Source organism: Cherax quadricarinatus, chromosome 48 (genome assembly GCF_038502225.1).
Source record: "Cherax quadricarinatus isolate ZL_2023a chromosome 48, ASM3850222v1, whole genome shotgun sequence".
Classification (NCBI taxonomy): Eukaryota; Metazoa; Arthropoda; class Malacostraca; order Decapoda; family Parastacidae; genus Cherax; species Cherax quadricarinatus.
The window spans coordinates 757,600-781,072 of NC_091339.1; the positions used below are offsets into that span (position 1 = coordinate 757,600).

Genomic DNA, 23,473 nt, shown 5'->3' on the forward strand with positions numbered 1-23,473 from the left:
TCTCTCGGCTGATGAATTTTGTGGTGGGTATCTGTCCGACTCATCACAAATAGTGTGAACTGAATGGTTAAGAAACTCTCCAAGACGATGTTGTACCGTCCCATTTCAATATTTCGGAATCAGTGTGTTAGGAGGACGATTTAAACTTAAATGTTTCTCTCTCTCTCTCTTGTATATATATTATATATATATAATCATATATTTGTTAGCATAGCTTAATAAAACGAAGGGATGAATGAAAGTTATTATTCCTTATGAAATATATCGTAATTATCTTTAGCATTTTGGTTTTAGGTCCACCAACACACAAAAAAAAATATTAATAAATTTTATGACCACCAAAATTTAGTTGCTATCCGGACTCTAGTCTGTCGGCCTGAAAGACTGTACATCAACTTTCCTCAAGAAACTCATCCAAGCAGCGTCTGTCACTAGTGTTACCTAGACTAATACTTATCTGGTCCAACGTCACTTGTAGTTTTCAAGTCAGCAGGTGTGTACATGGCAGCTCTTAGGAAATTCGGGATCCATCAGCAGGAGTCAGCCGACGTCCTCTCTCACGATGAACTACAGGAGAGCATGTTTAGGTATATTCCTAAATGTTATACATTTTTTGCAGTCCAGTGGATTAGAATTTGGGCCCAAAGCTTTCGAAATCCATTGAAGCCATTGTTTTTTTTTTAATTCGCAGTGTGTTAGTCATTTTAATAAGTACTCTCTACACATGATTGCATCTGAGAGTAGAGTCCGTTGATGCCACAGGTGCCAGGAAAGGTATAGTCAGTCAGTCAAGGAATCTGTGCAAAAAAATGTTAGTCTAGGTACGGTCATCAGCAGATACTCTGGGAAAAATCGTGAATGCAGGAGGTCCTGAACTTACAACGGAGTTGCGTTACTAGTGTTTCGGTTTACGAACAAGCTGTTTGCATAGAAAACGATGTAATAAAGGATGGCTATATTGCATTCATGGCTGTACAAGGGTACGGGGGTTGTAAAATTTTGATTGGTTCCAAGGTTTCTTGTCTGTAAGCGTGGATTTGTGAAACTTAGGGTGTTAGTATATGTAACGTGTGTAACCTGTGTGTATAAGTCGAGGACCTCCTTTATCCAGTGACCTAGTCCACTCACACTAGTTAAGCAGTTAACATCAAATATAACACACTGTAAGATAAATCATTATTAAAGTTCAATGAATTAACGCATTCATTATAGTTGTTTCTTTGATGTATGGCTGAGAATATAATGCCATGAGACTTACCACAGTATGGCTTCCCTCCATTACACTTCCACTTATAAGGCGCTAAGTAGTGGTCTAGACCTCTACACTTGGCGTGCTCGTAACACCAGTCGTGGCCCTTGCAACACCTGCAATAAGGGAATTAAAGTTGCAGTACCGCGGATGGAACAATTCACAGCTTACGCAGAGTCTTCGCTACGAAAACTAGACGAAACTGGATGATTGGGTTAATGGGGTTTAAAGCATATCGACCACACCAGAGGCTTAAAGCTGCGCATAACCTGTTCACTACCAGATGAGAAAGTTGTAATCCGCTGAGATAATAAATATATATGTTGTGCCTAATAGGTAAAAGTTGCTAATTTGGTTTAAATGGCAACGCTCTTCTTTCCGAATAAGGCAAGCAAAAATTTGTGTATGCAATAATTTCGCAAAAATTCTGAATTTAACCGAAAAATGTTTCATTGTGTTTATTATTAAATTATTATAAACGTATCTAAAATATATTTAGTTGGATTAGGCTAAATTAAATTGCGCTTGTTATATATAATGTTAGGTACGAACCGAAACGTCGTCGTAAGCTTCTGTCTTTTATGTGCGGGTTATTTGTGTATCGTTCCAGTCACGGTATTGTGCCTTTTTGTTATTTATTTATTAATTTTTACATTAACATAAATGAAAAAAAATTATCTTTAAACGTATAAGAGAAAATTTTAGAAAGGACTTAATTTTATATGAATTCTTGCTAATTGACCAATTTTACCTATTCGGCACGACGGGTATATATATAGGTATATATATATATATATATATATATATATATATATATATATATATATATATATATATATATATATTATCAGGAAAGTACCACCTCTATGGCTGGAATGGGGACCCTCGTCCTCAGAGAAGACAATAAACGTACCTCAGGGAAAACTCAAGGTTCTCCCCGGAGCTGTTTGAATATTTTCTTCTACCATCCCCTATATTAGATATTCTATGTGAACATTTATTAATAAACAGAATACATTTACAGAAAAACATAAACATGAATACAATGGCACAATAAATATATATATATATATATATATATATATATATATATATATATATATATATATATATATATATATATATATATATATATATATATATATATATATATATATATATATATATATGATAACCCTATATATATAACCGATATATATATGATAACCCTATACTGCACGAATATGACAGTATTCTGAGGCAGATTTTTACGAAAGTACTTAACCTTACTCTAGAAGACGGGCAGTGGAACCAAGCTACACTTCCAGTCAGACTAGGAGGCATTGGTGTCCGCAAGTCATCACAGATTGCGTTACCTGCTTTTCTGTCCTCGTGTATTGCATCCAGAGAGCTTGTAGCAGCGATTCTCCCTGAACATCTTAGGGACAAGATTGTTGGAGTCCAGGACCAAAAATTCATTGACGGAGCCATGATCTGGGATAATCTAACGGGCTCTGGAACCAGACCTGCTCCCCCCAACAACTACAAACAATCGCACTGGGATGGTCCAATAGTGGAAAATATTGCCTCAACAATGCTTCAGAGTGTGTCAGGGAAGGATAGAGCCCGCCTCCTGGCAGTGAGAGCCCCTCATGCTGGGGACTTTCTGTTGGCTGTTCCCAACTCCAGCCTTGGCACACGTCTCGACCCACAGACCATGCGCATCGGTGTTGCCCTTCGACTTGCCGCCCCTATTCTCGCCGAACACAGGTGTATTTGTGGCAGTGAAGCAGCAGACCGATTCGGGTACCGTGGTCTTGTGTGCCGTAAATCCGAGGGAAAGATTGCAAGACATGAGGAGGTTAATAACATTATCAAGAGGAGCCTCACAACAGCTGGATGCCCAGCAGTAAGGGAGCCACCCCAAATATGCAGATCTGATGGCAGCCAGAAGCGTCCAGATGGTATCACCCTTCAAGCCTGGACAGATGGGAAGCAGGTGGTGTGGGACTATACATGTGCATCTACCTTGGCTGATACCTATCTCCAATACACCAGGGAAGAAGGAGGGGCAGCTGCCAGCCTCAGGGAGTCCCAAAAATCTAGAAAATATGGAGAACTTGCCCATCATTATATGTTTGTTCCCATAGGCTCAGAGACCCTTGGCTCATGGGGAAAGAGTGCATCTAAATTCCTTAAGGAGCTGGGAAAAAGACTCATCAGGGTAACTAGGGATCCCAGGGCAGCTAGTTTCCTGTTCCAGCGGCTCAGTGCGGCTGTTCAAAGGGGTAATGCCTGCTGTATTATGGGCACACGCCCCAGCTCTGAGGAGCTGGATGAGATTTTCGCCTTATAATCGGTTATACACACGTAACAGCATGTACCGTATATGCCACCTTTATATCAACAATGTATCTCTTAAATCTTCTGTACCATATTATGTAATAAAATATTCCTATTAGTAAAAAAAATATATATCAAAAGATGGGGTGGTAGGGGAAGTGGAATATTCAAACGGCTTCAGGAAGAAATCCAAATATTCTTCCTTGAAGCCTTTTTATCCACTTCTCCGAGGCTGTGGGTCCCACAATTTACACCAGAGGTGGACCCCATCATATATATATATATATATATATATATATATATATATATATATATATATATATATATATATATAAAGTAGTGAAGTTTTCTACAGAGCGCACCCTTCCGGAAAAGGCCTTCTACAGAGCGCACCCTTCCGGTTTAGGCCTTCTACAGAGCGCACCCTTCCGGTTTAGGCCTTCCACTGAGCGCACCCTTCCGGTCTAGGACCAGCAGCTGGAGGGTCACCTTTTCACACCTAGGTGTTACTTCCGGTTTTGACCATGACCTCGCCCTCGAGACTACCTCACCCTTGACCCCCCAACCAATACCCCCGCCCACGACCCCCCCTTCGCGACCCCCGCCCCGCGCGCCCGCCCTCGCGCCCGCCCGCGCCCTTCGCGACCCCCGCCCGCGCGCCCGCCCGCGCGCCCCGCCCGCGCGCCCGCCCGCGCCCTTCGCGAGCCCCGCCCGCGCCTTCTGCTGCGCCTTCTGCAGCGTCATCCGGATCGCCCCCGCGCCTCGAATTTTTTTTTCTTATGATCTCCTTGGATCAAGGCTTTTGGATTCCCCCCTACGGGGTTTCGATTTTTTTTTGAATTTCATTTTCTTGTGCTCTCCATCTCCTCGGATCAAGGTTTTTGGATTCCCCCCTATGGGGTTTTTCGAAATTCTCCATCTCCTCAGATCAAATTTTTTGGGTACCCCTCCTTTCACCCCCCATCCCCATACAATTTCTCAATATCAAAGTCTCCACTTTCACCCCCCAACCCCAAAAATTTCTCGACAATACCATGACTCCATCTCCTCGGATCAAGTTTTTTGGATTCCTCCCTATGGGGGTTTCGAAATTCTCCATCTCCTCGGATCAAGTTTTTCTCGAAATCAAAGTCTCTATCTCCTTGGATCAAATTTTTGGGTACCCCTCTCACTTTCACTCCCACCCCAAAATTTCTTGATAATACCAAGACTCCATCTCCTTGGATCAAGGTTTTTGGATTCCCCCCTCTGGGGGTAAGCATTCAAATGAACTCCTCCTATGGGGCATGGTGCTCTCTCTTACTACAGGTCTAAACAAGTGTGACGTCAGTATTCCTCTCATTAATGTGTTTACTCGACGGTCAGTGACGTCACACGATGACCCCCACACACACAGGCTGAATCATGACGACCCTTTTAGTTCATTAAAGTTAATAAGGGGATATAGTACCTACATCATAGGGAAAACATTTTCACTCTTAACCCAGGTTAATCCAAATAATTTCACATTTTTGTTTCGTTAATACCCACAACAATCCAACAATTTCTTTACAACACAAGTCTAGACATTTTTCTCGTTTTAACTATTTCATCTCAGGTCACTCCCCCACGAAGTAACCTCCTCCCCACCCTCCCGAACCCTCACACTCCAACCAACACCTCACAATTTTCACTCATAACCCCCAATTTTTCTCGTTTTAACCCTTTTAGTTCATTAAAGTTAATAAGGGGATACAGTTCATCAGAAAGTCACCACAACACTTATAACCACTTTTCGATAAATTCACTAGTCACAATTTTACATATTACGAAGTTAATACGCACACACACCTCACTTTGAACACCTTCAAAACACTCTCTTAAATCATTTGAATACTCACAAAAATACCTTTATACATTTCCAAACAACACTGAAATACTCCAAAACATTCTCCATCTCCTCGGAACCCCCTCCCACTTTCACCCCCACCCCAAAATTTCTCGAAATCAAAGTCTCCATCTCCTTGGATCAAATTTTTGGATTACCCCTCTCACTTTCACTCCCACCCCAAAATTTCTCGATAATACCAAGACTCCATCTCCTTGGATCAAGTTTTTTGGATTCCCCACTCTGGGGGTAAGCATGCTTACTACAGGTCTAAACATCTTCCCCTTATTATTTTAAAATGAACTAAAAGTTTCCTCTCATTAAGTCAAATGAACTAAGAAGGGTGTTTACTCGGCGGTCAGTGACGTCACACATACAAGCTAAATCTTGTCGACTTACCCCTATGTCAGTGACGTCACGCACACAGGCTGAATCATGACGACCCTTTTAGTTCATTAAAGTTAATAAGGGGATATAGTACCTACATCATAGGGAAAACATTTTCATCATCAGAAAGTCACATTTTTGTTTCGTTAATACCCACAACAATCCAACAATTTCTTTACAACACAAGTCTAGACATTTTTTAACTATTTCATCTCAGGTCACTCCCCCACGAAGTAACCTCCTCCCCACCCTCCCGAACCCTCACACTCCAACCAACACCTCACAATTTTCACTCATAACCCCCAATTTTTCTCGTTTTAACCCTTTTAGTTCATTAAAGTTAATAAGGGGATACACTACATCAGAAAGTCACCACAACACTTATAACCACTTTTCGATAAATTCACAAGTCACAATTTTACATATTACGAAGTTAATACGCACTTTTACTTTGAACACCTTCAAAACACTCTCTTAAATCATTTGAATACTCACAAAAATACCTTTATACATTTCCAAACAACACTGAAATACTCCAAAACATCATTCGAACACCCCCAAAATCACCTCTGAATACTCCCAGAACACCTTCATAAGTACTCTTGCACATCATTTGAACACCTTCATAAGTACTCTCATAATCATTTGTACACCTTCAAAAAACACCTTTGAATACTCACATAAACACCCTTGAACACCTTCAAAACACCTTTGAATAACCTCAAAACACCTTTGAACACCTTCAAAACACCCTTGATCACCTTCAAAAAAACAACATTTGAACACACTCAAAAACACCTTTGAACACCTTTGAACATTTCCAAACAACACTGAAACACTTCCAAAAACACCATTTGAGTACTCCCAAATACACCACTGAATACTAAAACACCACTGAATACACTCAAAACACCACCAAAATCACCATGAAACACTTCCAAAAAACACAATTTGAGTACTCCCAATTACACCACTGAATACTACTAAAACACCACTGAATTCAATCAAAACACCCTTCTACACCTTCAAACACCCTTGAACACTTTCAAAACACTCTTGAACACCTTCAAAAACACCTTTGAACATTTCCAATCAACACTGAAACACTTCCAAAAACACTATTTGAGTACTCCCAATTACACCACTGATTACTACTAAAACACCGCTGAATTCAATCAAAACACCCTTCAACACCTTCAAAAACACCTTTGAATACTCACATAAACACCCTTGAACACCTTCAAAACACCTTTGAATAACCTCAAAACACCTTTCAACACCTTCAAAACACCCTTGATCACCTTCAAAAAAAAAACATTTGAACACACTCAAAACACCTTTGAAACACCTTTGAACATTTCCAAACAACAACACTGAAACACTTCCAAAAACACCATTTGAGTACTCCCAATTACACCACTGAATACTACTAAAACACCGCTGAATTCAATCAAAACACCCTTCAACACCTTCAAAACACTCTTGAACACCTTCAAAAACACCTTTGAACATTTCCAAACAACACTGAAACACTTCCAAAAACACCATTTGAGTACTCCCAATTACACCACTGATTACTACTAAAACACCGCTGAATTCAATCAAAACACCCTTCAACACCTTCAAAAACACCTTTGAATACTCACATAAACACCCTTCAACACCTTCAAAATACCTTTAAACACCTTCAAAACACCTTTGAACACATCCAAACAACACTGAAACACTTCCAAAAAACACCATTTGAGTACTCCCAATTACACCACTGATTACTACTAAAACACCGCTGAATTCAATCAAATCACCCTTCAACACCTTCAAACACCCTTGAACACACTCAAAACACCCTTCAACACCTTCAAAATACCTTTGAACACCTTCAAAACACCTTTGAACACATCCAAAACACTCTCATAATCATTTGAACACACTCAAAACACCTTTGAATAACCTCAAAACACCTTTGAACACTTTCAAAAACACCCTTGAACACCCTTGATCACCTTCAAAAAAACAACATTTGAACACACTCAAAACACCTTTTGAACACCTTTGAACATTTCCAAACAACACTGAAACACTTCCAAAAACACCATTTGAGTACTCCCAAATACACCACTGAATACTAAAACACCACTGAATACACTCAAAAACACCACCAAAATCACCATAAACTAAGATCAACACCCACATCCCACAACACCTACAACCCACAATTTTTTCTCGTTTTAACCCTTTTAGTTCATTAAAGTTAATAAGGGGACACAGTACATCAGAAAGTCACAACACCCACACCTCCCATTTTTTTCTCGTTTTAACCCTTTTAGTTCATTAAAGTTAATAAGGGGACACACTACATCAGAAAAAGTCTCATCAACAACCCACTTATAACGTCTTTTCGGCATCTCTAGTTCGACAACAACACCAACATCCCACAACACCCACATCCCACATCCCACACACACACACCCTAACCTAGCCTAACCTAACCTAACTTATCCTAACCTAACCTAACCTAACCTAACCTAACCTAACCTAACTTATCCTAACCTAGCCTAACCTTAACCTAACCTAACCTTACCTAACTTATCCTAACCTAACCTAACCTAGCCTAACCTAACTTAACCGAACCGAACCTAACCTAACCTAGCCTAACCTAACCTAACTTAACCTAACCTAGCCGAACCTAACCTTACCTAACATAACCTAACCTAACCTTACCTAACATAACCTAACCTAACCTTACCACTTAACCCAACCTAACCTTACCGAACCTACCCTAACCTAACTTAACCTAACCTAACCTAACCTAACCTTACCTAACACAACCTAACCTAACCTAACCTAACCTAACCGAACCTAACCTAACCTTACCTAACATAACCTAGCCTAACCTAACCGAACCTACCCTAACCTAACTTAACCTAACCTAACCTATCCTAACCTTACCAAACTTATCCTAACCTAACCTTACCTAACATAACCTAACCTAACCTATCTTAACCTAACCCAACCTAGCCGAACCTATCCTAACCTAACCTAAAATATATTGGAACACCCCCAAAATACATTAGAGTACTCCAGAATTACTTTGAACGACTCCATTTTGGATATTTCCAAATTAGTTTTGAAAACTTTATCGTAAAATCGAACATTATTTTCTTGTGGGTAAACACACTCAATGGTAGAAATATTTACTCGATTTCCGAATAGAAGCACTGTCCTCGCTCTGAGTGTCTCATTGTGGGTCACCCCCTCCCCCCAACACATGGTGTAATGCGGTTCACACCTAAGGTAGATTTAAGATAATCATCGCCTTACCGAACACCTGCGTCAACTCAGGATTTTAAACATTCGCACAAAAATAAGACATACACAAAAATACCACAACACTTCCACCAACATCTATAACATAACATGAGCACTATAACATATCACTATCACAAAAAAAAATAATACACAGACACCCACATATTATACATTTCAATTGCAAATTTAAGACATGAGACATACACACCAAATCTAAGACATTCACCTCCAACTAAGACATACACATCACCCCTAAAACTTCCTTCCTTATTCATTCCGTATATCTCCTAGAGCTGTTTTAACCCCGACGGATCCATCACGACGTAGGAGCCAGAGTGTAGTAGGTGGTGTTGGAGTGGTGATGGTTCCTCTGGCTCCTACGTCGTGATGGGTCCGTCGGGGTTAAAAACAGCTCTAGGAGATATACGGAATGAATAAGGAAGGAAGTTTTAGGGGTGATGTGTATGTCTTAGTTGGAGGTGAATGTCTTAGATTTGGTGTGTATGTCTCATGTCTTAAATTTGCAATTGAAATGTATAATATGTGGGTGTCTGTGTATTATTTTTTTTGTGATAGTGATATGTTATAGTGCTCATGTTATGTTATAGATGTTGGTGGAAGTGTTGTGGTATTTTTGTGTATGTCTTATTTTTGTGCGAATGTTTAAAATCCTGAGTTGACGCAGGTGTTCGGTAAGGCGATGATTATCTTAAATCTACCTTAGGTGTGAACCGCATTAGACCATGTGTTGGGGGGAGGGGGTGACCCACAATGAGACACTCAGAGCGAGGACAGTGCTTCTATTCGGAAATCGAGTAAATATTTCTACCATTGAGTGTGTTTACCCACAAGAAAATAATGTTCGATTTTACGATAAAGTTTTCAAAACTAATTTGGAAATATCCAAAATGGAGTCGTTCAAAGTAATTCTGGAGTACTCTAATGTATTTTGGGGGTGTTCCAATATATTTTAGGTTAGGTTAGGATAGGTTCGGCTAGGTTGGGTTAGGTTAAGATAGGTTAGGTTAGGTTATGTTAGGTAAGGTTAGGTTAGGATAAGTTTGGTAAGGTTAGGATAGGTTAGGTTAGGTTAAGTTAGGGTAGGTTCGGTTAGGTTAGGCTAGGTTATGTTAGGTAAGGTTAGGTTAGGTTCGGTTAGGTTAGGTTAGGTAAGGTTAGGTTAGGTTGTGTTAGGTAAGGTTAGGTTAGGTTAGGTTAGGTTAGGTTAAGTTAGGTTAGGGTAGGTTCGGTAAGGTTAGGTTGGGTTAAGTGGTAAGGTTAGGTTAGGTTATGTTAGGTAAGGTTAGGTTAGGTTATGTTAGGTAAGGTTAGGTTCGGCTAGGTTAGGTTAGGTTTGGTTAAGTTAGGTTAGGTTAGGTTAGGTTAGGTTAGGTTAGGTTAGGTTAGGTTAGGTTAGGTTAGGTTAGGTTAGGCTAGGTTAGGTTAGGTTAGGATAAGTTAGGTAAGGTTAGGTTAGGTTAAGGTTAGGCTAGGTTAGGATAAGTTAGGTTAGGTTAGGTTAGGTTAGGTTAGGATAAGTTAGGTTAGGTTAGGCTAGGTTAGGGTGTGTGTGTGTGGGATGTGGGATGTGGGTGTTGTGGGATGTTGGTGTTGTTGTCGAACTAGAGATGCCGAAAAGACGTTATAAGTGGGTTGTTGATGAGACTTTTTCTGATGTAGTGTGTCCCCTTATTAACTTTAATGAACTAAAAGGGTTAAAACGAGAAAAAAATGGGAGGTGTGGGTGTTGTGACTTTCTGATGTACTGTGTCCCCTTATTAACTTTAATGAACTAAAAGGGTTAAAACGAGAAAAAATTGTGGGTTGTAGGTGTTGTGGGATGTGGGTGTTGATCTTAGTTTATGGTGATTTTGGTGGTGTTTTTGAGTGTATTCAGTGGTGTTTTAGTATTCAGTGGTGTATTTGGGAGTACTCAAATGGTGTTTTTGGAAGTGTTTCAGTGTTGTTTGGAAATGTTCAAAGGTGTTCAAAAGGTGTTTTGAGTGTGTTCAAATGTTGTTTTTTTGAAGGTGATCAAGGGTGTTCAAGGGTGTTTTTGAAAGTGTTCAAAGGTGTTTTGAGGTTATTCAAAGGTGTTTTGAGTGTGTTCAAATGATTATGAGTGTTTTGGATGTGTTCAAAGGTGTTTTGAAGGTGTTCAAAGGTATTTTGAAGGTGTTGAAGGGTGTTTTGAGTGTGTTCAAGGGTGTTTGAAGGTGTTGAAGGGTGATTTGATTGAATTCAGCGGTGTTTTAGTAGTAATCAGTGGTGTAATTGGGAGTACTCAAATGGTGTTTTTTGGAAGTGTTTCAGTGTTGTTTGGATGTGTTCAAAGGTGTTTTGAAGGTGTTTAAAGGTATTTTGAAGGTGTTGAAGGGTGTTTATGTGAGTATTCAAAGGTGTTTTTGAAGGTGTTGAAGGGTGTTTTGATTGAATTCAGCGGTGTTTTAGTAGTAATCAGTGGTGTAATTGGGAGTACTCAAATGGTGTTTTTGGAAGTGTTTCAGTGTTGTTTGGAAATGTTCAAAGGTGTTCAAAAGGTGTTTTGAGTGTGTTCAAATGTTGTTTTTTTGAAGGTGATCAAGGGTGTTCAAGGGTGTTTTTGAAAGTGTTCAAAGGTGTTTTGAGGTTATTCAAAGGTGTTTTGAGTGTGTTCAAATGATTATGAGAGTGTTTTGGATGTGTTCAAAGGTGTTTTGAAGGTGTTCAAAGGTATTTTGAAGGTGTTGAAGGGTGTTTTGAGTGTGTTCAAGGGTGTTTGAAGGTGTTGAAGGGTGATTTGATTGAATTCAGCGGTGTTTTAGTAGTAATCAGTGGTGTAATTGGGAGTACTCAAATGGTGTTTTTTGGAAGTGTTTCAGTGTTGTTTGGATGTGTTCAAAGGTGTTTTGAAGGTGTTTAAAGGTATTTTGAAGGTGTTGAAGGGTGTTTATGTGAGTATTCAAAGGTGTTTTTGAAGGTGTTGAAGGGTGTTTTGATTGAATTCAGCGGTGTTTTAGTAGTAATCAGTGGTGTAATTGGGAGTACTCAAATGGTGTTTTTGGAAGTGTTTCAGTGTTGTTTGGAAATGTTCAAAGGTGTTCAAAAGGTGTTTTGAGTGTGTTCAAATGTTGTTTTTTTGAAGGTGATCAAGGGTGTTCAAGGGTGTTTTTGAAAGTGTTCAAAGGTGTTTTGAGGTTATTCAAAGGTGTTTTGAGTGTGTTCAAATGATTATGAGAGTGTTTTGGATGTGTTCAAAGGTGTTTTGAAGGTGTTCAAAGGTATTTTGAAGGTGTTGAAGGGTGTTTTGAGTGTGTTCAAGGGTGTTTGAAGGTGTTGAAGGGTGATTTGATTGAATTCAGCGGTGTTTTAGTAGTAATCAGTGGTGTAATTGGGAGTACTCAAATGGTGTTTTTTGGAAGTGTTTCAGTGTTGTTTGGATGTGTTCAAAGGTGTTTTGAAGGTGTTTAAAGGTATTTTGAAGGTGTTGAAGGGTGTTTATGTGAGTATTCAAAGGTGTTTTTGAAGGTGTTGAAGGGTGTTTTGATTGAATTCAGCGGTGTTTTAGTAGTAATCAGTGGTGTAATTGGGAGTACTCAAATGGTGTTTTTGGAAGTGTTTCAGTGTTGTTTGGAAATGTTCAAAGGTGTTTTTGAAGGTGTTCAAGAGTGTTTTGAAGGTGTTGAAGGGTGTTTTGATTGAATTCAGCGGTGTTTTAGTAGTATTCAGTGGTGTAATTGGGAGTACTCAAATGGTGTTTTTGGAAGTGTTTCAGTGTTGTTTGGAAATGTTCAAAGGTGTTTCAAAGGTGTTTTGAGTGTGTTCAAATGTTGTTTTTTTTTTGAAGGTGATCAAGGGTGTTTTGAAGGTGTTGAAAGGTGTTTTGAGGTTATTCAAAGGTGTTTTGAAGGTGTTCAAGGGTGTTTGTGAGTATTCAAAGGTGTTTTTGAAGGTGTTGAAGGGTGTTTTGATTGAATTCAGCGGTGTTTTAGTAGTAATCAGTGGTGTAATTGGGAGTACTCAAATAGTGTTTTTGGAAGTGTTTCAGTGTTGATTGGAAATGTTCAAAGGTGTTTTTGAAGGTGTTCAAGAGTGTTTTGAAGGTGTTCAAGGGTGTTTGAAGGTGTAGAAGGGTGTTTTGATTGAATTCAGTGGTGTTTTAGTAGTATTCAGTGGTGTAATTGGGAGTACTCAAATTGTGTTTTTTGGAAGTGTTTCATGGTGATTTTGGTGGTGTTTTGAGTGTATTCAGTGGTGTTTTAGTATTCAGTGGTGTATTTGGGAGTACTCAAATGGTGTTTTTGGAAGTGTTTCAGTGTTGTTTGGAAATGTTCAAAGGTGTTCAAAGGTGTTTTTGAGTGTGTTCAAATGTTGTTTTTTTGAAGGTGATCAAGGGTGTTTTGAAGGTGTTCAAAGGTGTTTTGAGGTTATTCAAAGGTGTTTTGAAGGTGTTCAAGGGTGTTTATGTGAGTATTCAAAGGTGTTTTTTGAAGGTGTACAAATGATTATGAGAGTACTTATGAAGGTGTTCAAATGATGTGCAAGAGTACTTATGAAGGTGTTCTGGGAGTATTCAGAGGTGATTTTGGGGGTGTTCGAATGTTTTGGAGTATTTCAGTGTTGTTTGGAAATGTATAAAGGTATTTTTGTGAGTATTCAAATGATTTAAGAGAGTGTTTTGAAGGTGTTCAAAGTAAAAGTGCGTATTAACTTCGTAATATGTAAAATTGTGACTTGTGAATTTATCGAAAAGTGGTTATAAGTGTTGTGGTGACTTTCTGATGTAGTGTATCCCCTTATTAACTTTAATGAACTAAAAGGGTTAAAACGAGAAAAATTGGGGGTTATGAGTGAAAATTGTGAGGTGTTGGTTGGAGTGTGAGGGTTCGGGAGGGTGGGGAGGAGGTTACTTCGTGGGGGAGTGACCTGAGATGAAATAGTTAAAAAATGTCTAGACTTGTGTTGTAAAGAAATTGTTGGATTGTTGTGGGTATTAACGAAACAAAAATGTGACTTTCTGATGATGAAAATGTTTTCCCTATGATGTAGGTACTATATCCCCTTATTAACTTTAATGAACTAAAAGGGTCGTCATGATTCAGCCTGTGTGCGTGACGTCACTGACATAGGGGTAAGTCGACAAGATTTAGCTTGTATGTGTGACGTCACTGACCGCCGAGTAAACACCCTTCTTAGTTCATTTGACTTAATGAGAGGAAACTTTTAGTTCATTTTAAAATAATAAGGGGAAGATGTTTAGACCTGTAGTAAGCATGCTTACCCCCAGAGTGGGGAATCCAAAAAACTTGATCCAAGGAGATGGAGTCTTGGTATTATCGAGAAATTTTGGGGTGGGAGTGAAAGTGAGAGGGGTAATCCAAAAATTTGATCCAAGGAGATGGAGACTTTGATTTCGAGAAATTTTGGGGTGGGGGTGAAAGTGGGAGGGGGTTCCGAGGAGATGGAGAATGTTTTGGAGTATTTCAGTGTTGTTTGGAAATGTATAAAGGTATTTTTGTGAGTATTCAAATGATTTAAGAGAGTGTTTTGAAGGTGTTCAAAGTGAGGTGTGTGTGCGTATTAACTTCGTAATATGTAAAATTGTGACTAGTGAATTTATCGAAAAGTGGTTATAAGTGTTGTGGTGACTTTCTGATGAACTGTATCCCCTTATTAACTTTAATGAACTAAAAGGGTTAAAACGAGAAAAATTGGGGGTTATGAGTGAAAATTGTGAGGTGTTGGTTGGAGTGTGAGGGTTCGGGAGGGTGGGGAGGAGGTTACTTCGTGGGGGAGTGACCTGAGATGAAATAGTTAAAACGAGAAAAATGTCTAGACTTGTGTTGTAAAGAAATTGTTGGATTGTTGTGGGTATTAACGAAACAAAAATGTGAAATTATTTGGATTAACCTGGGTTAAGAGTGAAAATGTTTTCCCTATGATGTAGGTACTATATCCCCTTATTAACTTTAATGAACTAAAAGGGTCGTCATGATTCAGCCTGTGTGTGTGGGGGTCATCGCGTGACGTCACTGACCGTCGAGTAAACACATTAATGAGAGGAATACTGACGTCACACTTGTTTAGACCTGTAGTAAGAGAGAGCACCATGCCCCATAGGAGGAGTTCATTTGAATGCTTACCCCCAGAGGGGGGAATCCAAAAACCTTGATCCAAGGAGATGGAGTCTTGGTATTATCAAGAAATTTTGGGGTGGGAGTGAAAGTGAGAGGGGTACCCAAAAATTTGATCCAAGGAGATAGAGACTTTGATTTCGAGAAAAACTTGATCCGAGGAGATGGAGAATTTCGAAACCCCCATAGGGAGGAATCCAAAAAACTTGATCCGAGGAGATGGAGTCATGGTATTGTCGAGAAATTTTTGGGGTTGGGGGGTGAAAGTGGAGACTTTGATATTGAGAAATTGTATGGGGATGGGGGGTGAAAGGAGGGGTACCCAAAAAATTTGATCTGAGGAGATGGAGAATTTCGAAAAACCCCATAGGGGGGAATCCAAAAACCTTGATCCGAGGAGATGGAGAGCACAAGAAAATGAAATTCAAAAAAAATTCGAAACCCCGTAGGGGGGAATCCAAAAACCTTGATCCAAGGAGATCATAAGAAAAAAAAATTCGAGGCGCGGGGGCGATCCGGATGACGCTGCAGAAGGCGCAGCAGAAGGCGCAGGCGGGGGTCGCGAAGGGCGCGGGCGGGCGCGCGGGCGGGCGCGCGGGCGGGCGCGCGGGCGGGGGTCGCGAAGGGCGCGGGCGGGCGCGCGGGCGCGCGGGCGCGCGGGGCGGGGGTCGCGAAGGGGGGGTCGTGGGGCGGGGGTACTGGTTGGGGGGTCAAGGGTGAGGTAGTCTCGAGGGCGAGGCTATGGTCAAAACCGGAAGTAACACCTAGGTGTGAAAAGGTGACCCTCCAGCTGCTGGTCCTAGACCGGAAGGGTGCGCTCAGTGGAAGGCCTAAACCGGAAGGGTGCGCTCTGTAGAAGGCCTAAACCGGAAGGGTGCGCTCTGTAGAAGGCCTTTTCCGGAAGGGTGCGCTCTGTAGAAGGCCTTTTCCGGAAGGGTGCGCTCTGTAGAAAACTTCACTACTTTTTATTTATTATTTTTATTATCACACCGGCCGATTCCCACCAAGGCAGGGTGGCCCGAAAAAGAAAAACTTTCACCATCATTCACTCCATCACTGTCTTGCCAGAAGGGTGCTTTACACTACAGTTTTTAAACTGCAACATTAACACCCCTCCTTCAGAGTGCAGGCACTGTACTTCCCATCTCCAGGACTCAAGTCCGGCCTGCCGGTTTCCCTGAATCCCTTCATAAATGTTACTTTGCTCACACTCCAACAGCACGTCAAGTATTAAAAACCATTTGTCTCCATTCACTCCTATCAAACACGCTCACGCATGCCTGCTGGAAGTCCAAGCCCCTCGCACACAAAACCTCCTTTACCCCCTCCCTCCAACCCTTCCTAGGCCGACCCCTACCCCGCCTTCCTTCCACTACAGACTGATACACTCTTGAAGTCATTCTGTTTCGCTCCATTCTCTCTACATGTCCGAACCACCTCAACAACCCTTCCTCAGCCCTCTGGACAACAGTTTTGGTAATCCCGCACCTCCTCCTAACTTCCAAACTACGAATTCTCTGCATTATATTCACACCACACATTGCCCTCAGACATGACATCTCCACTGCCTCCAGCCTTCTCCTCGCTGCAACATTCATCACCCACGCTTCACACCCATATAAGAGCGTTGGTAAAACTATACTCTCATACATTCCCCTCTTTGCCTCCAAGGACAAAGTTCTTTGTCTCCACAGACTCCTAAGTGCACCACTCACTCTTTTTCCCTCATCAATTCTATGATTCACCTCATCTTTCATAGACCCATCCGCTGACACGTCCACTCCCAAATATCTGAATACGTTCACCTCCTCCATACTCTCTCCCTCCAATCTGATATTCAATCTTTCATCACCTAATCTTTTTGTTATCCTCATAACCTTACTCTTTCCTGTATTCACCTTTAATTTTCTTCTTTTGCACACCCTACCAAATTCATCCACCAATCTCTGCAACTTCTCTTCAGAATCTCCCAAGAGCACAGTGTCATCGGCAAAGAGCAGCTGTGACAACTCCCACTTTGTGTGTGATTCTTTATCTTTTAACTCCACGCCTCTTGCCAAGACCCTCGCATTTACTTCTCTTACAACCCCATCTATAAATATATTAAACAACCACGGTGACATCACACATCCTTGTCTAAGGCCTACTTTTACTGGGAAATAATTTCCCTCTTTCCTACATACTCTAACTTGAGCCTCACTATCCTCGTAAAAACTCTTCACTGCTTTCAGTAACCTACCTCCTACACCATACACTTGCAACATCTGCCACATTGCCCCCCTATCCACCCTGTCATACGCCTTTTCCAAATCCATAAATGCCACAAAGACCTCTTTAGCCTTATCTAAATACTGTTCACTTATATGTTTCACTGTAAACACCTGGTCCACACACCCCCTACCTTTCCTAAAGCCTCCTTGTTCATCTGCTATCCTATTCTCCGTCTTACTCTTAATTCTTTCAATTATAACTCTACCATACACTTTACCAGGTACACTCAACAGACTTATCCCCCTATAATTTTTGCACTCTCTTTTATCCCCTTTGCCTTTATACAAAGGAACTATGCATGCTCTCTGCCAATCCCTAGGTACCTTACCCTCTTCCATACATTTATTAAATAATTGCACCAACCACTCCAAAACTATATCCCCACCTGCTTTTAACATTTCTATCTTTATCCCATCAATCCCGGCTGCCTTACCCCCTTTCATTTTACCTACTGCCTCACGAACTTCCCCCACACTCACAACTGGCTCTTCCTCACTCCTACAAGATGTTATTCCTCCTTGCCCTATACACGAAATCACAGCTTCCCTATCTTCATCAACATTTAACAATTCCTCAAAATATTCCTTCCATCTTCCCAATACCTCTACCTCTCCATTTAATAACTCTCCTCTCCTATTTTTAACTGACAAATCCATTTGTTCTCTAGGCTTTCTTAACTTGTTAATCTCACTCCAAAACTTTTTCTTATTTTCAACAAAATTTGTTGATAACATCTCACCCACTCTCTCATTTGCTCTCTTTTTACATTGCTTCACCACTCTCTTAACTTCTCTCTTTTTCTCCATATACTCTTCCCTCCTTGCATCACTTCTACTTTGTAAAAACTTCTCATATGCTAACTTTTTCTCCCTTACTACTCTCTCTACATCATCATTCCACCAATCGCTCCTCTTCCCTCCTGCACCCACTTTCCTGTAACCACAAACTTCTGCTGAACACTCTAACACTACATTTTTAAACCTACCCCATACCTCTTCGACCCCATTGCCTATGCTCTCATTAGCCCATCTATCCTCCAATAGCTGTTTATATCTTACCCTAACTGCCTCCTCTTTTAGTTTATAAACCTTCACCTCTCTCTTCCCTGATGCTTCTATTCTCCTTGTATCCCATCTACCTTTTACTCTCAGTGTAGCTACAACTAGAAAGTGATCTGATATATCTGTGGCCCCTCTATAAACATGTACATCCTGAAGTCTACTCAACAGTCTTTTATCTACCAATACATAATCCAACAAACTACTGTCATTTCGCCCTACATCATATCTTGTATACTTATTTATCCTCTTTTTCTTAAAATATGTATTACCTATAACTAAACCCCTTTCTATACAAAGTTCAATCAAAGGGCTCCCATTATCATTTACACCTGGCACCCCAAACTTACCTACCACACCCTCTCTAAAAGTTTCTCCTACTTTAGCATTCAAGTCCCCTACCACAATTACTCTCTCACTTGGTTCAAAGGCTCCTATACATTCACTTAACATCTCCCAAAATCTCTCTCTCTCCTCTGCATTCCTCTCTTCTCCAGGTGCATACACGCTTATTATGACCCACTTCTCGCATCCAACCTTTACTTTAATCCACATAATTCTTGAATTTACACATTCATATTCTCTTTTCTCCTTCCATAACTGATCATTTAACATTACTGCTACCCCTTCCTTTGCTCTAACTCTCTCAGATACTCCAGATTTAATCCCATTTATTTCCCCCCACTGAAACTCTCCTACCCCCTTCAGCTTTGTTTCGCTTAGGGCCAGGACATCCAACTTCTTTTCATTCATAACATCAGCAATCATCTGTTTCTTGTCATCCGCACTACATCCACGCACATTTAAGCAACCCAGTTTTATAAAGTTTTTCTTCTTCTCTTTTTTAGTAATTGTATACAGGAGAAGGGGTTACTAGCCCATTGCTCCCGGCATTTTAGTCGCCTCATACGACACGCATGGCTTACGGAGGAAAGATTCTTTTCCACTTCCCCATGGACAATAGAAGAAATAAAAAAGAACAAGAGCTATTTAGAAAAAGGAGAAAAACCTAGATGTATGTATATATATATATGCATGTGCGTGTCTGTGAAGTGTGACCAAAGTGTAAGTAGGAGTAGCAAGATATCCCTGTTATCTTAGCGTGTTTATGAGACAGAAAAAGAAACCAGCAATCCTACCATCATGCAAAACAGTTACAGGTTTTTGTTTCACAGTCATCTGGCAGGACGGTAGTACTTCCCTGGGTGGTTGCTGTCTACCAACCTACTACTACTTACATATGTATATATATATATATATATATATATATATATATATATATATATATATATATATATATATATATATATATATGCATATGCATAATTTTAATAAGTGTGGTGCACACTGATCTGTTAACAGTAATTCCCACATGAACGAAATATCAAAGAGTGGAAAGGAATCTGTGTTCCCTTCAAAACAAGATTGCTCTGATACTGATGGAGAGCTCTTCATCCAAGGTACTGGAATTACTCCCTCCCATTTCTTGGATCTAACCTGGTAACTTCTTATTGTCCGTAGGGTGAATGACCCATACGGGTTTAGCTCATCCCAGCAAATACAATGATCCACGATTTAGGATTTATGTTTTAATTTACGTTTATTTAGGATTTATATGTTCAAATTTACATTTAATTAGGAATTATGTTCAAATTTAACTTCATTTTGGATTTATCTGTTCTAATTTACTTGAATCTAAAGACAAATCAGAACATTTGTCTTAAATTTCAGAATCAGCAAATACGAAATAAACAAAAAAATTAAGTATCAAAATGTTTATCAACTCGTCGACATCGACTCCCCAGGTCAACTCGTCGACATCGACTCCCCAGGTCAACTCGTCAACATCGACTCCCCAGGTCAACTCGTCGACATCGACTCCCCAGGTCAACTCGTCGACATCGACTCCCCAGGTCAACTCGTCGACATCGACTCCCCAGGTCAACTCGTCAACATCGACTCCCCAGGTCAACTCGTCGACATCGACTCCCCAGGTCAACTCGTCGACATCGACTCCCCAGGTCAACTCGTCGACATCGACTCCCCAGGTCAACTCGTCGACATCGACTCCCCAGGTCAACTCGTCGACATCGACTCCCCAGGTCAACTCGCCGACATCGACTCCCCAGGTCAACTCGTCGACATCGACTCCCCAGGTCAACTCGTCGACATCGACTCCCCAGGTCAACTCGTCGACATCGACTCCCCAGGTCAACTCGTCGACATCGACTCCCCAGGTCAACTCGTCGACATCGACTCCCCAGGTCAACTCGTCGACATCGACTCCCCAGGTCAACTCGTCGACATCGACTCCCCAGGTCAACTCGTCGACATCGACTCCCCAGGTCAACTCGTCGACATCGACTCCCCAGGTCAACTCGTCGACATCGACTCCCCAGGTCAACTCGTCGACATCGACTCCCCAGGTCAACTCGTCGACATCGACTCCCCAGGTCAACTCGTCGACATCGACTCCCCAGGTCAACTCGTCGACATCGACTCCCCAGGTCAACTCGTCGACATCGACTCCCCAGGTCAACTCGTCGACATCGACTCCCCAGGTCAACTCGTCGACATCGACTCCCCAGGTCAACTCGTCGACATCGACTCCCCAGGTCAACTCGTCGACATCGACTCCCCAGGTCAACTCGTCGACATCGACTCCCCAGGTCAACTCGTCGACATCGACTCCCCAGGTCAACTCGTCGACATCGACTCCCCAGGTCAACTCGTCGACATCGACTCCCCAGGTCAACTCGTCGACATCGACTCCCCAGGTCAACTCGTCGACATCGACTCCCCAGGTCAACTCGTCGACATCGACTCCCCAGGTCAACTCGTCGACATCGACTCCCCAGGTCAACTCGTCGACATCGACTCCCCAGGTCAACTCGTCGACATCGACTCCCCAGGTCAACTCGTCGACATCGACTCCCCAGGTCAACTCGTCGACATCGACTCCCCAGGTCAACTCGTCGACATCGACTCCCCAGGTCAACTCGTCGACATCGACTCCCCAGGTCAACTCGTCGACATCGACTCCCCAGGTCAACTCGTCGACATCGACTCCCCAGGTCAACTCGTCGACATCGACTCCCCAGGTCAACTCGTCGACATCGACTCCCCAGGTCAACTCGTCGACATCGACTCCCCAGGTCAACTCGTCGACATCGACTCCCCAGGTCAACTCGTCGACATCGACTCCCCAGGTCAACTCGTCGACATCGACTCCCCAGGTCAACTCGTCGACATCGACTCCCCAGGTCAACTCGTCGACATCGACTCCCCAGGTCAACTCGTCAACATCGACTCCCCAGGTCAACTCGTCAACATCGACTCCCCAGGTCAACTCGTCAACATCGACTCCCCAGGTCAACTCGTCGACATCGACTCCCCAGGTCAACTCGTCGACATCGACTCCCCAGGTCAACTCGTCGACATCGACTCCCCAGGTCAACTCGTCGACATCGACTCCCCAGGTCAACTCGTCGACATCGACTCCCCAGGTCAACTCGTCGACATCGACTCCCCAGGTCAACTCGTCAACATCGACTCCCCAGGTCAACTCGTCAACATCGACTCCCCAGGTCAACTCGTCGACATCGACTCCCCCGGTCAACTCGTCGACATCGACTCCCCCGGTCAACTCGTCGACATCGACTCCCCAGGTCAACTCGTCGACATCGACTCCCCAGGTCAACTCGTCAACATCGACTCCCCAGGTCAACTCGTCGACATCGACTCCCCAGGTCAACTCGTCGACATCGACTCCCCAGGTCAACTCGTCGACATCGACTCCCCAGGTCAACTCGTCGACATCGACTCCCCAGGTCAACTCGTCGACATCGACTCCCCCGGTCAACTCGTCGACATCGACTCCCCCGGTCAACTCGTCGACATCGACTCCCCCGGTCAACTCGTCGACATCGACTCCCCCGGTCAACTCGTCGACATCGACTCCCCCGGTCAACTCGTCGACATCGACTCCCCCGGTCAACTCGTCGACATCGACTCCCCCGGTCAACTCGTCGACATCGACTCCCCCGGTCAACTCGTCGACATCGACTCCCCCGGTCAACTCGTCGACATCGACTCCCCCGGTCAACTCGTCGACATCGACTCCCCCGGTCAACTCGTCGACATCGACTCCCCCGGTCAACTCGTCGACATCGACCCCAGGTCAACTCGTCGACATCGACTCCCCCGGTCAACTCGTCGACATCGACTCCCCCGGTCAACTCGTCGACATCGACTCCCCCGGTCAACTCGTCGACATCGACTCCCCCGGTCAACTCGTCGACATCGACTCCCCCGGTCAACTCGTCGACATCGACTCCCCCGGTCAACTCGTCGACATCGACTCCCCCGGTCAACTCGTCGACATCGACTCCCCCGGTCAACTCGTCGACATCGACTCCCCCGGTCAACTCGTCGACATCGACTCCCCCGGTCAACTCGTCGACATCGACTCCCCCGGTCAACTCGTCGACATCGACTCCCCAGGTCAACTCGTCGACATCGACTCCCCAGGTCAACTCGTCGACATCGACTCCCCAGGTCAACTCGTCGACATCGACTCCCCAGGTCAACTCGTCGACATCGACTCCCCAGGTCAACTCGTCGACATCGACTCCCCAGGTCAACTCGTCGACATCGACTCCCCAGGTCAACTCGTCGACATCGACTCCCCAGGTCAACTCGTCGACATCGACTCCCCAGGTCAACTCGTCAACAGGCACCTAAAGTCAGTACCTGACCAACCGGGCTGTGGTTCGTATGTCAGCTTGCGTGCGGCCAGCAGTAACAGCCTGGTTGATCAGACCCTGGTCCACAATGAGGCCTGGTCTCAGATCGAGCCGCGAGGGCGTTGACCCCCGAAACCTTCTCCAAGTAAACA

The 23,473-nt window shown here is 42.7% G+C and overlaps 1 protein-coding gene and 1 long non-coding RNA gene across 3 annotated transcripts in view; one reads left to right on the forward strand and one right to left on the reverse strand.

Moving 5' to 3' along the window:
- LOC138854064 (uncharacterized) overlaps positions 1 to 23,473 on the forward strand; it is a 286,615-nt gene that overhangs the window by 5,102 nt on the left and 258,040 nt on the right. The window lies entirely within an intron of this gene.
- LOC128696119 (phospholipase A2 A2-actitoxin-Ucs2a) overlaps positions 1 to 23,473 on the reverse strand; it is a 164,930-nt gene that overhangs the window by 4,856 nt on the left and 136,601 nt on the right. For both annotated transcript variants that reach the window (XM_053787208.2, XM_053787209.2), the window contains exon 3: positions 1,259 to 1,365. In XM_053787208.2, coding sequence (XP_053643183.1) covers positions 1,259 to 1,365 — 107 coding nt within the window. The remainder of the gene's footprint in view (positions 1 to 1,258; positions 1,366 to 23,473) is intronic.